The 13,643-nt window shown below is 46.9% G+C and overlaps 1 protein-coding gene across 6 annotated transcripts in view; it reads left to right on the plus strand.

The window, feature by feature from the left end:
• Nucleotides 1-2,182: 2,182 nt before the first annotated feature.
• Nucleotides 2,183-13,643, plus strand: part of BCAS1 (brain enriched myelin associated protein 1) — a 76,604-nt gene continuing 65,143 nt past the window's right edge. The window contains exons 1-3 of one of the 6 annotated variants that reach the window (XM_066235165.1): nt 2,187-2,452; nt 5,585-5,688; nt 12,372-12,448. In XM_066235165.1, the coding sequence (XP_066091262.1) occupies nt 12,377-12,448 (72 nt within the window). In that variant the 5' untranslated portion in view covers nt 2,187-2,452; nt 5,585-5,688; nt 12,372-12,376. Of the gene's footprint in view, nt 2,453-5,584; nt 5,689-12,368; nt 12,449-13,643 lie in introns of all 6 variants that reach the window. The other 5 variants (XM_066235168.1, XM_066235167.1, XM_066235163.1 and 2 more) reach the window with 5 other exon arrangements.

The raw sequence follows: 13,643 nt of genomic DNA on the forward strand, positions 1-13,643 counted from the left end.
ACCTTCTCCTATCCCTCCCACACATGTTACTCCCCCTGCGCTGAGAACCGTGACACAGAGAGAGAAAGACAGGGGGACCCATAGTTTCTTTTCCTTTGACCCCCGCCCCCTTACTCACCAGAGAACTGGCAGTAGACAGTGTTGGCAGAAAGCGTGAAGAGGCGGAACAAAGACCACGGAATTGGTTTGTGGGGTGCTCCCTGTGCCTTAGCGAGAACAGGCGCGAACTGCGTAAGTGATCGCATGGGTCGGCACACGAGCTTGTGGCGTTACAAATGGCATTGCGCAGCCCACCGTGAGTGATGGAATCCGTGCTAATAACTGAACGTGTTAATTTTCCTCACTTAGAATGACTTTGAATAGCAAGGAAAAAGCATGGCAAGTAGAGAGATACCATGGAAGAAAGGAAGCACTCTATACACATCTTAGTGCCTTCTTCACCTGCTTGTGCAAGAGGCCCTGCTTTTTATTTTTGCTTATTTATTTATTTCTGCACTAGGTCCTGTCAACTATGTTGCCGGCCCTGCCTCTCTGCCACTACTACCAAGTTAACACTTGATGAGAGTCTACAATATGCCCGACACCCTGCCAGGTGCACCACCTGAGTGATGCTTCTTACTGACCTAAGTCACTCAGATCCCCAAACCTGTGTATTCTTCTTCTATAAAATTGGTGCAAAAATCCTAATTACCACATGGATGTAACTGAGAGGGACTGATGCAAAGTGCCTTGCAAAAAGTAAAAACACTGTCCACATGGCAGTCGTCGTCACAAATAATTCAGAGTGAGCCAGTCCGGTCGGAAGCAGTAGTCCGAGCCCCCCCCCCCCCCAACCCCCGCTCTGCACCTTGGTCTGCAGCGTGCTTGGAGCCAGGGATACACAAACAAGCACAAAATCAACACAAAGATGCTCACGGCCCGGGGGGCGATGGAGACTTAGGGAGGCAAAGCACCTGGCTCTCAGTCGCACAGCTGGTCGGTTACAGTCACAGCCTGAGCCCAGGGCCAGAGCCCAAGCTCCGGACCCTACGGGCCAGACTGCCTCTGTGCTCATGTAGGCGCAGTCTGCGTGCATGACTGTTACTTAGTAATTGTGTCGATTGCATTCCAGATTTAAGGATACAGCACCGGGCTGGAATCGAGTTTACAGCCCTAATTGTGGCACATCCAATTATGAATTCCGTGTTTATTTAAATACTATTTTTGTCCTTTCAGTGGTGTTGCTTTTTGAAAGGGGACTTCTCTGTCTTCCCGTTTCTCTCTCTCTTAGCAGCCTTGGCTTTTGTTTCGTAACGAGGATTACGTCTTGTGGTTCTGAGTTTATTTGTAGGTCTGTGCTCAATTACAATGAACCCAGAGAGGGTTGGGAGGGTAGAGACAGGGCCTCTGTTCCTCACCTCTCTAAATTGGGGTCTATTCATAGCCTGGTACTCGACAGGTATTCATGATGGATGCTTGCATGAGCATATTAATGAATAAAACCACAATAATTACTAGTTTGCATTTCTCCTAAATGTTTACTCAAGAACACGGAAGAGTATGATTTTCCGTGTTTCCCTTTTTGCAGTGGCTGGTAGGAAGCTCAATGCCATATCTTCATAACAACTTTGTAAATCAACATGCACATTTTCACTGATGCTGGTCCCATTGATGTACCCACTCTTGTTTTCCTATCTCTTTTTGCTATTGTTAATTTGTGCTCTCAGATGGCATTGCATATGTCCTTGGGAGACACTTTAGAAAATACCCTTGATGGAATTAAATAAATTAAACAGCCTGTCCTGAATTTCTGGCCTGCAGAGGGAAAGAATGCCTCTTCCAATGCCATGCTCTGTCTCCAGAGCAACGAGCCACAGTTAGGTTACCTGCTTGCCAGTGCCCTAAGCCCTTTGTGAATGATGTTTACATGAGTGGGGGCAGCGCAGCGGGTGAGATGCTATTTCCTTCCAATTGGGTGGTTTGGTTAGGTGGTAGTAGAGGCGGTGTTCTGGAATAAATAAAGGTAAAAGGCAGACAGAACTGCAAAAACCTTACAGAACGGGTTTTCCCTGTTGTGACCATGACTCACAGTTACTGGGGAAGGGAATTAGCTACCCAGGTCAACCTGAGCGGCTGCGGTGGGTGAGGGGCACCAGACAGGATGCTTGGAGTGCCAGGGAGGCATTAGTGCAAGAAATCAGCTGGTTGGTTTTTATTGGAGAGACGAGGACAGCCAGGAAGAGAAGCTGCTTCCATAGGGCAGTCAGGGGACAGGACAGCCCCACCTAGCCCCGCGTTGGCCCTGCCTTGTGTATTCAGCCAGCAAGCTCCGGGTGAGGAAGCAAAGGGCAGAGAGCGGGGCTCAGTTGACAGCTGCTACTGGGCTGTAACAGCAGGAGACAAGACATCCTGCACACGAGCAGCTCCAAGTGACACCAGGGGACTGAAGACACTCCCACCAGGGACTCAACAGGTAACCTCTTCCAGATCCTTTCAGCATGAGAGGGCTTGTTGTTTTGGGGCAGGCAGTGATGTGTAGAAGCAGGGAGTCAGAGAGGGTTGTTTGACTCCAGCCTGCCATTGATTCACTGTGTGGCCTTGGGCATCTGTGAGCCTCAGTTTTACCATCTGTGAGATGGACCCAAAGATAGCCTTACCTTAAATGATTTTATAGGATGAAAGGATAATGTGGGTTGGTGCCAGGTACAAAGCAACAGAAATAGCTCCTATTCTCATGGAGCCATTGAAGCTCATTTGAAATGTAAACTTGGGGGGAAATCAGCAGATGGAGGGTCAGGTATGCGATTTAGAGGCTACTGTCAGGACAAGAATGCCCCATGGTAAAGCTAACTTCGAGGGCACCTCGGGGCAGTGTCTGAGATGTGGAGAAGACAGGGAAAAGAAAGCCTCGAATGCCTTTTGTGAATCTGTCCCTTCTACAAATCATCTTAGTTAACACTCAGGACTACCATCTTAGGGAGCGCCGGGGTCAGATCCCAGCTGCACAGCTCCAGAAACTTGGATTGCCATTGCTCTCTGCAACTTCGTTTTCTGCCTCGAAGAGTCATGATGATTAGAGGGTGGGTGCCCTGGGGCTTCAGGTTCCTAATCTGTAAAATGGATATAATAATAGTGTAGCATTCAAAGTGAAGTCCGCAAGGGCCGAAAGGATCAATGCCCATGAACGCCTATGCACGTAATTGGTGTTAGCTGTTATTTTCGTTGCTGTTATTGTCATCTCCATTTTACAAGTAGGAACATGAGGCTGGGGGCAGGTTGGAGGGACACCTTCTAGGTCTCACAGAGAGGAGGTTGAGAACTGGGGTTTAATTAAAGGCCAAGACTTGAGTGACATGAGTGAGGCACTCAACTCGGGTGCAGAATTTAAGAGATGCCAAAAAAAAAAAAAACCTCAGTCATAAAAATAAATTATATTTTAAGGCAGTATTTAAAAAAGTTTTTTAAATAATGCCAAGAGATCGATGATGAACAAAATAACATGTTAATTAAAGGCAGGATCAGTAACAGCATTCATTCTGGGTTTTTTTAAGGTTGTATAAAAGTATATTCATCATTTGCTTTTAATTTTTATTTTATTTTTTTATTGAGGTAACATTGGTTAATAAAATTATATAGGTTTCAAGTGTACAATTCTTTAGTCCATCATCTGTATATTTTATTGTGTGTTCACCACCCCAAGTCAACATGTATTCCTCATCTTCATGGCTGAGTTTTCTGGCTCCTCCTTTAATTTCATAGCAGGGGTCAATGCCTCACTCACCCCACCCTCACCCATGCCCTGCTGTAATAGCCTGGCTTTAGGCCTGGGGTGTCTATGTCCTGCTCGCTCTCTCCATAAATAAAAGCCAAAAGTGGGGGCATGCTAAGGTAGTTTTCTGGGTTTTTTTCCAAGTGAGAAGGGGCGAGAGACAGACTCCCACATGCGCCCCCATGGGGATCCACCTGGCAACCCCGGACTGGGGCCAATGCTTGCAACTGAACTATTTTTAGTGCCTGAGGCAGAGGCTTCATGGAGCTGTCCTCAGTGCCCAGGGCCAACTCCCTCAAACCAATCAAGCCATGGCTGTGGGAGGAGAAGAGAGAGAGAGAGAAAGGGGAGGGGGAGGAGTAAAGAAGCAGATGGTCACTTCTCCTGTGTGCCCTGACTAGGAATCAAACCCAGGACATCCACATGCCAGGCCAATGCTCTACCACTGAGCAAACCGGCCAGGACCTAAGGTAGTTTTCAATTTGAGAAAAAGGGGGCAACAGGCCAATGTCCCAAATCATGGAAGATTCTTTTTCTGAACAGTTCTGAAACTTGGGAAGGGTGATCTTTTTAGGAAAACTGCATGCACTTTGGGAGAGCAATGGGCCCAGAAGAGCAACCATGGAGGCTGGTTGCTAACATCAGAAGTTGCATGGGGAGATGATGGGAAGGCCTTGGGAGGCCCAGGAACCCCGGCCCATGCAGGCTCATCTGTCCTGCTCCAGCGTGAAACTGTTGACTGTCACCATGTCAGCAGTTTCTCTCGCCTCTGCTCAGAGGTGGGCTGGGAAAGGTTAAGGATTTGACCTCCTGAATCAAGTAGAAACAGGTTCAACCCTCACTGTGCCTCCTCCAGGCTTTCTGATCTGGGGACAGTTATTTCATTTAATCACATTAATGTGAACTGAGGGCTCCCCATGTGCAGGCAGGACAAGCAAGGTCCTGCCTCACAGTTTACATTCTAGGGCTCAAGGGGTTGCATCACAGCCTCAGTTTCTTCATCTGTGTAATGGGGGACTGAGGAGCTGCAGTAGGAAAATGCAGACGTCGGAAGTAAAATGCCAGGCCCTGGGACCGGGACTAGAGTGAAGCAAGTCAGGCACCTTGGGGGCAGAATGTAGGGAGGCACTCGCTGGCCAGTGCCAGTTCTCTGCCTGCTCAACTTGAGACAGTGCCTGTTTGCACTTTGCTCCTGGGGGCCTCTCTTGCCTCCCCCTAATCCTGGTCCTGCCTGGCTCGTAGTAAGTAGTAAGGCTTCAGTTAATGTACCCCACTATCATTAGCTTGACGATGTTTGCAGCAACGCTGAGAATCAGATAGTGAGCTCAAAGCCTTCTGGGAACATCAACCATTTATACAAACATAATCAAGTGTTCCAACAGTGGTATCAAATACCGAGCATTCTGAAAACACCCAGATGGAGCTGATGACGGCACCCCTTCCCCTGGGCCCTGGCAGTTCCGTATCAGGACAGGACAGAGGGCTGGGGTAGCACACAGGCATGGAGGTGAGTCTTCATGCGCCCCCTTGTGGAGGAGGCAGCTGGCACCACTGCACCTGGTAGTCCTCATAGTGTCTACCGCGTGCTGGGGAACACAGGGAGATGCAGGACCACGGAACTGGCCGAGCAAGTCTGTTCTCTTTACTCCCATTGACTTTGCCTTTGGAGTAGGGGGGCAGAGGGCTTGTTTTGCTGGGTGTGCCAGCCTGACCATGTTGGCATTGTCTTCAACTGGGTGGTGAGGAGGGCTCACAGTTTGCCTACATACCATTACATTGATCAAAGGTGTTTCTGTTTACTCGGTGACTAATTCTGTCACCATTCCACCCATCCAGGACCTCCCCTTGCCATTTGACAGTCATTTTATTGCCAGAGCTGCAGACTGCTCTTTCTCCGGGGTGGCTGGGACCAGGGTTGGTGTTTGATCGGTTCCTAGAAGGTAGGCTTATTTTTAACCTGGATCTAAAATGAGGCAACATGAACACGAATCATTGGTGTGGGAAAGCCAATGGGCTGCACGCCACATGGGCTCACCTTGGTCATCCTCACAGGAGACGGATGAGGTTAGATCTGCGATGGTCCCTTGTCTACCCCTCATCCTATATATAGACCCTGAGCGGAGGCTTCTGCCCACAGCTGGCGCGAGGCAGGGTCTGAACCCAGGCGGGAGCGTTTGCTGTTTGGAGTAGGGGGACAGAGGGCTTGTTTTGCTGGATGTGCCAGCCTGACCATGTGGACTGGTTCTCTAACCAGCTCTCCAGAAACATAGGCCCGTAGGGTATACTGAGCCGTTATGTGAGGAGAACAATCACTAAGTCCCTCAATCTCTGCACTGGGGACATCTGGGGCCAGATCATTCTCTGCTGTGGGGCCGCCCTGAGCATTATGGGATGTTCAGCAGCAACTCTGTTCTCTATGCACTCGGTGCCTGTAGCCACCCCCCACTCTGAGTCATGACAATCAAAAATGTTCCGGGGGGGGGGATTGTCCCCATTTTGAGAAATACTGCTTAAATTATTGTGATTCGTAAATAGAGAGCAGCATAGCTCCAAAGAGAGCTTTTTAATATAATAATATACACAGAGATATGCCTTGTCTATATCTCACGGCCACTTGCGAGATGCTCATACATGCCAGACATGTGCCCACCTCCTTTAACTGTCCCCGCAACACTATGATGTATAAGGCCTGCTGGGTTAGCGCCACAACCTCTCTGTGCCTCAGTTTCTCACCAGAAAATTCAGCAAATAATAGCATTTAACCCAGAGGGCTGTTGGGAAATCAATGCACACAAGTCAGAAGTGCACAGCACACAGAAAACCCTCAACAGTGTTTAACACGGCCCTCATCATGGCTACAGCCATTCCCACAAGAAAGTGTATCCAGAAGGCTCAGCGCCTGGCTCAAAGCCTCAGCATTGTGAGATTGACAGAGGCTGGTCTCACTCCATAGCTTTCATTCTCAGAGGAGGAGAGGGTGCCCAGACAAGGAGGGGAGGGTGAGTGCTCCCGACTCAGGCAGCCCTTTCGCCATCCTCCCCCGGGACATGCGCACCTCACTTCTCACAGCCGAGCGGAAAGGTGAGGCTGCCCAGGAGCAAGTGTGACCTGCACCCTCGTGCTTAGGAAAGCTGACAAGGCAGAGGGCCCGTGAAGGAGAGCTGGAAAGGGGTGGGAACATTCTCCAATGTCCAGGCTGGCGGCGATGGGTCCTGGGAATCCCGGGCCTCGATCTGTCAGGGAAGGCAGTGCCCACAAGGTCCCCAGGGGGACACTTGTTCACCCTGAAATATTCAAAACAGTGGCTCTCAGCCCTGCCTATCATGGAACTCACTAGAGAGCTGGAAAATATACAGAAAGGGTCCTGGCCAGGTGGCTCCATGAATTGAGCATTGTCCCAGCATACCAAGGTCACAGGTTTCATCCCTGGTCAGGGCACGTACGAGAAGCAATCAATGAGTATACAGCTAAGTGGAACAATAAGTTGATACTTCTCTCTCCCCCCTTTCTCTCTCTCAATCAATGGGGGGGGAGAATCTTTTAAAAAACTTTTTCTAAAAAAAGAAAATATACTGATGGAATCGGGCAGGCTGGGGCCCGAGCACAGGGAACCTCCACCTGTGATTCTAAAGTGCAGCCCAGTTGGAGGACTGGCCTCAAGGACACAGCTGGGAAGTGGAGAAGAAATAAGGGGACTTTCTCACCTGAATGGCTCCCACCCAGAGGAAGATTTATCCCACATTCTCATAATGCTAGGCCTTCCGACATGAGTCCCATTTCAGAAACAAAACCCTCTGCCATATGGCAGCTTGTGTTTCATGTCAGATACGGTCATCAAAGCACCTGCCACCCTCGGCTTAGGAAAGAAAGGGCATTTTGACATCACCTTCAAACTTTGTCCTTTTTCAAAATAAAAAGCTAGCTCTTTGGAATGAATAGGTTTTTCTGAATGAAAACCCTCGTTCTGATTTATTTTTCTCATTTGTTGGAGACTGGAGAAAACTTCACAGGAATTGTTTGTCTGAACCGCCTTGAACCTCAGTTTTGCCATTTGTTAATTGGGGATAAAAAGAGTCCTTAACCTCACAGAGTCCTTGCACAGCTAACAGGGTGGTCAGCCCATCCAGGTTTACGCAGGACTTCCCTAGTTTTGACATGAAAGTCCCGCCTCCCAGGACACCCTCACTGACTGGACAGGTGGTCACCATCACCGGGTTCTCCGCACGTGTCTGAGCATGAGACCCACCTGTGTATTTGCTAGAACTGCAGCTCCAGGGTCCTAGCCTGACTTTCCGGTGAGACTCAGAAGTGCTGGCTGGTTCCTCAGTTGATTCTCACCAGCAGCAACTTCAGGGGACACTGAATGAAAATATCAGCAATAATAATGATGATAATCCTAAGCATGGCTGACACCTACATGGTGCTTCTCGTGTGCCAGGCCCTGACCAGGGCACCTTGCACATATTAATTTGTTTAATTCTCACAACAACCTCTTAAAGTCGGTGCTGTGATTATCCCCATATTACAGATTAGAACACTGAGGCCCAGCGAGACTCAGTAACCTGCCCAGGGTCCTGGACTCAGAATTCAGCTGAGCGGGGATTCTGAACTCGGGGTTCATCTCCAGAGCCCACATTCTCACCCTAAGTGCTCTCCGCCCTGAGCATCCAGCACTGGGCCAACACACAGCAGGCTCTTCCTACCTGTCAGCTGTGCTTGTCATTATTGTCTTATTCGTTGTGCTATCCATGGGGTATTAAAAACTTGCCATTCCGTTGCCAACTTTTAATTGCTAAACTTTTTTTCCCCCATTGATTTGAGAGAGAAGGAAGGAGGGAGTGAGGAAAAGGGGTGAGAAGGGAAGGAGAAGGGAGAAAGAGAAAGAAGCATCAACTTGTTCCACATAGTAGTGCACATATTGATTGCTTCTCATGGGTGCCCCGACCAGGTATCGAACCCGCGACCTCAGTGTGGTGGGACCATGCTCTGTCCATTGAGCAACCTAGCCAGGGCCTTAACTGCTACACTTTTAACCCTTTGAGTAGTACGAACATTCATGTACATCCTCGTGCCTCCTGACCATCCAGAGTACAATCGTACAAACATTTTTACTTTAAAAATGTGTAAGGCAACATTAAAAAAAAAGGTAAATGTATGTTCTTTCTTCCATAAATTAGTTATCAAACAAACATGATTTTAAGTTAATAAAACTGCAACTGGAACTAATTTCAGTTTTTGAAAACAACAACTCACTACCGGGGGGTCAGCAAGCATGAAAAAACCCAGTACTCAAAGGGTTAACTGCCATTTCTACCGTGAAGGTTTAATTGCAAAGCATTTCCTTTGCCCTCCCTAGACATTCATTCTGACCTCACCCTGTAGGCTGAAGATATTCATTTCTGCTGAAACTGACATTGGACAGTAGGTGGCAGTAACCTTTTGTTTTTGTCCCTAAATCTGCTCTTCACAAAAATTGAAGGGCAGGAGCGATGTCACAGCACATTGTCACTGTGGCGGAAAGCAATTATTATCTGAATCCAGGTTGTCACTCCCAAAGATGTTCAAACGGCTTTTCCTTCTTTCAGGCCACTTGGCCCTGAAGTCCAGAGAAGCTACTTAAAATGTGCAATGACAGGACTGTGTGACCCCAGCTCTGTGGGTGACCAAGTTTCTCTCCTGTCTGCACATGTCACACTTCTCCCGGCCCAAAGATTTCTTTTCCTGAAGATCTTTTATAATCTCAAACATTTTTTTTTTTGAAAGTGGTCTCCAACATGGACAGAATTTCAATAGAATAATAGGGGCTTTAAAAGTTTGTAAACCACTGGTAAATAATTTTTTTGAATTGTGTAAAAAGCTAGATTTAGAGGGAGACGTAGTTCAATGTATGTCTATTCATGCATGCGGCCTTGGTCAAGACATTTAACCTCTGAGCCTCAGTTTTCCCATCTGTAAAATTGGAATGATGATGCCATTGCCTTTTTGATTTGCTGTGAAGAGTGAATTAGTTTACTTCAAGTAAAGCTCGGTTTCTTAGCACATGGTAAGCACTCACCAAATGTTGTTGTTACTCTTTTATTAATATGGTTGTTTGAGTTGTCATTATTTTTATACACAGTAAATTTAAATCTTTGTCAGTCTTACTATGGACAACGTATAATTGCTCAGTTGCCTCAGTCCCCTCATTTGCAAAATGGGTATATATTCCCCAGCAATGATCTTGAGCAGGGATTGATAAACTCTGGAAAGGGACAGAGTGTAAATATCTTAGACTTTGCACGCTATACGGTCTCTGCCCTAGCAGCATGCCAGCAGTCAGACGTCGACAATACATAAAGAAATGGGTATGACTTCTTCCGATAAAACCAGCCTTTGAATTTTATATGATTATGATGGGTCACAATCAATGATTCTCCTGACTTTTTTCAAACCACTAATAAATGAAAAGCCATGCTTAGCTCACTGGTAGTACCAAAATAGGCCATGGGTTGGCTTTGTCCCACACCTGTCATTTTGTTGAACCTGGTCTTGAGGATTCAATAGTATATTCATAATGTCCCACTTGTAGATGAAGTGATGGTCTATTGTGAGTATGCACATCATGGATTTGACAAATAGAAAACACTACAAAATAATTTTTGTCCTGTATGTTTCCACACCACTAAGCTTTATTACATGGTGTGATTAGAAAACATGTAAAATACCCAGATTCTGTTATCTACCAAATTCTCCAAAAGAACAAGTGAGATCTATGACCCTTTTCAGCTCCCGTAATTTTTGATTACTCAGTGTGTCAATTACCAGGGCATGAAAACTCACGACACAGGCGAGAGGCCCATGGAAACCCTTGGAGATGCACTGGCTGCTCTCAGCCAGAAATCAAAAGTCCTGGCTTTTATTCTGAAAGCCACCCAAGCAGATGAGTCAGTGGCCAGGTGTATGGATGTGGGGCTGCACTGGAATCGTTGGCATATGTGAAATAGGCATGTTTAGGTAGTAAGGTCTTGGAGTAGCTAGAAGAGCCCCAGTTCTGGAACCAGACAGACTGTGGGTCAGATCCTCACTCGGCCATTTGTTGGATTTGTGTCCTGGGTGAGTCTGGGAGACTCAGTTCCCTCCTCTCCCAGGGGAGGTGATAATACGTGGAGCGCCCCAGCGGTTAGGAGCACGGCAGCCTGTGTCTGATTCTCCCCTCTGCCGTCAGTAACTGGCTGACCTTTGGAAAGGAATGGAACCTCCTGTGACTTGGCTTCTGGAATGAGGTGATGATGACGCCCATCTCACAGGTGTTGCAGAGCCAAATGAGCGAATATGGGAAATGCACTTGGAAAATAGAGCTTGGAGAGCGTGCTAATTGTTGACTGTGATCACTATGATTATAACAAGGCTCTCAGAGGCTTATGGTGATGTGGGTTTGCCTAGCCCACCTGTGCATGCCAGCTGAGGAGTAGTTACCAATGATGAGTCCCTCCATTTAACCAATAAGTAATAGTTAGCATCTGATTAATGCAAATGCAGTGCTGAGAATAGGAGATACAACATAAAGATGGTTAAGACAGACAAGCACCAGGAGGACGGGACTAACGACATTTTGGTGAAGGGGGACAGAAATTAAATGTTCTCTTTTGCCCTCCAAGTCTGGGTCAATCGTTATTTTATTCCAGAACTACCCTCTGCCTCTTGTCCTCTACGATGGTCCCTCTTGTTATGTTACCAATTCACTTTATTCATGGCATTTCACCCTATCTCTTTTGTTTGACAAACACATATCTATTGCTTATTACAGAACTAGACATTATTTTACCCACTTTGCAAGCATTAATTCATTGAGTGTGTAGGATTCCTGTGAGGCACAAAGAGGCTAATTCACTCATCCAAGGACACACAGAAATGAGGGGCAGAGAGAGGGTTCAAGCCCAGGTTGTCTTGCTCCACGCTCTATGCTCATAACCACTGCACCACGTTGTCTCATCATCAGAAATGCCCTAGTAAATTTCTTGTCTGTTTGTTTATTTTGTCTATCCCACCTCCCACCCCAGACTACCACGCTGGGAGGTCAAGGGGCCTCGTCTCTTTAATTGACAGTTGTAACCCTAGTGCCTGGTATAGCATAAGTGTAGAGTTGGTGCTCAGTGTATATTGGTTAAATCAATGAATGAGTGAAAATATGGCCAAATAAATATATAATTACAAGTTGTGCTGAGTGCTATGAGAAAAAAAATTCCAGTGCTGTGGCAGGTTCAACAGGGGACCTAATTTAGTTTGAGGACCAGAGAATACTAAAATTGTAAGTATTATTTTGATTATCTTCAACTTCAAATGTCCTCAATATTAAAACTGTGATGGGCTGAGAGGGAAGAAAGGATTACCTACACTGAGTAAGTACACTTTTCATAATGAAAAATATTTACCCCAGAAGTGAAATGCAATTGAAAATTGAGGCTGTGTTTGACTTCAGCTTTGTTGAATAATGGTCTAAAATTTCTCCCCAAAATAAGAATAAGCCAATGTGACAATATATCACAGTAACTTGTTGGGTCTACACCTTAGTTTCGCGGGCAGGAGTTAGTAGACTTTTGTTTGTCTTGAATTTTAATTTCTCTCTCTTCCCTCTTTATTGCAGGAACAATGGGTAACCAAATGAGCACTCCACAAAGGGTTGAAGACCAAGAGAACGATTCAGAAACAGACACTTACAAGGTAGCGTGGTTGCAGTCATTGCCTCATTCACTGCTACCAGGCGGAGTTGGGGACGACAGCCGAATGAATGACATTCTCAGTGTTCATCATGTAGACCCACTCCTCCCGTGGTTTTTTCTGTTGTGCTCAGACCTGTAGAGCCCATCTCAGAGCCTGGCAAAAATGCAGGCTGTAGGGTCCCAACCAAGACTCACTGAGTCAGAAATTACAGGGCTCAGAGCCTAAGGACCCTGTGTCTTTAAGGACCTCCAAGGTGATTGCTATGGAGCCAATTTGATACCTACTCTCAGGTGGGTTTGGACCATTGGTGATTTGGCCTGTCCCCACTAGGGAACACTTAGCAATGTCTGGAGACATTTCTGGCTGTCACAACTCAGATAGTGCCATTGGTCTAGTCACAGGGGTCCCCAAACTTTTTACACAGGGGGCCAGTTCACTGTCCCTCAGACCGTGGGAGGGCCGCCACATACAGTGCTCCTCTCACTGACCACCAATGAAAGAGGTGCCCCTTCCGGAAGTGCAGCGGGAGCTGGATAAATGGCCTCAGGGGGCCGCATGTGGCCCGCAGGCCATAGTTTGGGGACGCCTGGTCTAGTGGGTAGAAACCAGGCATGTTGCTAAACATCCTACAATGCACAGAACAGCCCCACAGTAGAGAATGATCTGGCCCCAGATATTAGTGTACCAAAGATGAGAAATCCAGCTTTGGATCAGTAGTTCACAGCCTTGGTTGCATGCTAGAATCATCTGGGAACCAGAGTAGCACCCTAGATCAGTTATATCAGAATGTGTGTGGGAATAAAGGCAGGTTTCCAAATATTCAGAGCACCTTACCTGCTGCATGTGCAGCCAAGGGGGTGGACGACTAGTTTAAGAATTCATCTTTGAAAAGACTACTCTGGAAGGCTGAGGTCAGAGATACCTAAATGCTTCTCCTTAGGTCTATGACCATGTAGCAGAAAGCCTAAATCTCCACCATCCCTGTTTTGGAGATCAATTCAGTTTAAGACTTGAAATCCAGTTAAACATGGAATCCCTATAGGAGGAAGATAACACCTGTGAACTAATATTGATCGTATCACAGGAGGCATTCCTGCTGAAAATGGAAGGCTGGATTTGAAGAAATAAGCTGAAAACTCATAGCAGGTGTCAAACCCATACTAGAATTACCTGGGGCACTTCTGCAACTCCCGAT

The sequence above is a fragment of the Saccopteryx bilineata genome, chromosome 6 (genome assembly GCF_036850765.1).
Source record: "Saccopteryx bilineata isolate mSacBil1 chromosome 6, mSacBil1_pri_phased_curated, whole genome shotgun sequence".
Classification (NCBI taxonomy): Eukaryota; Metazoa; Chordata; class Mammalia; order Chiroptera; family Emballonuridae; genus Saccopteryx; species Saccopteryx bilineata.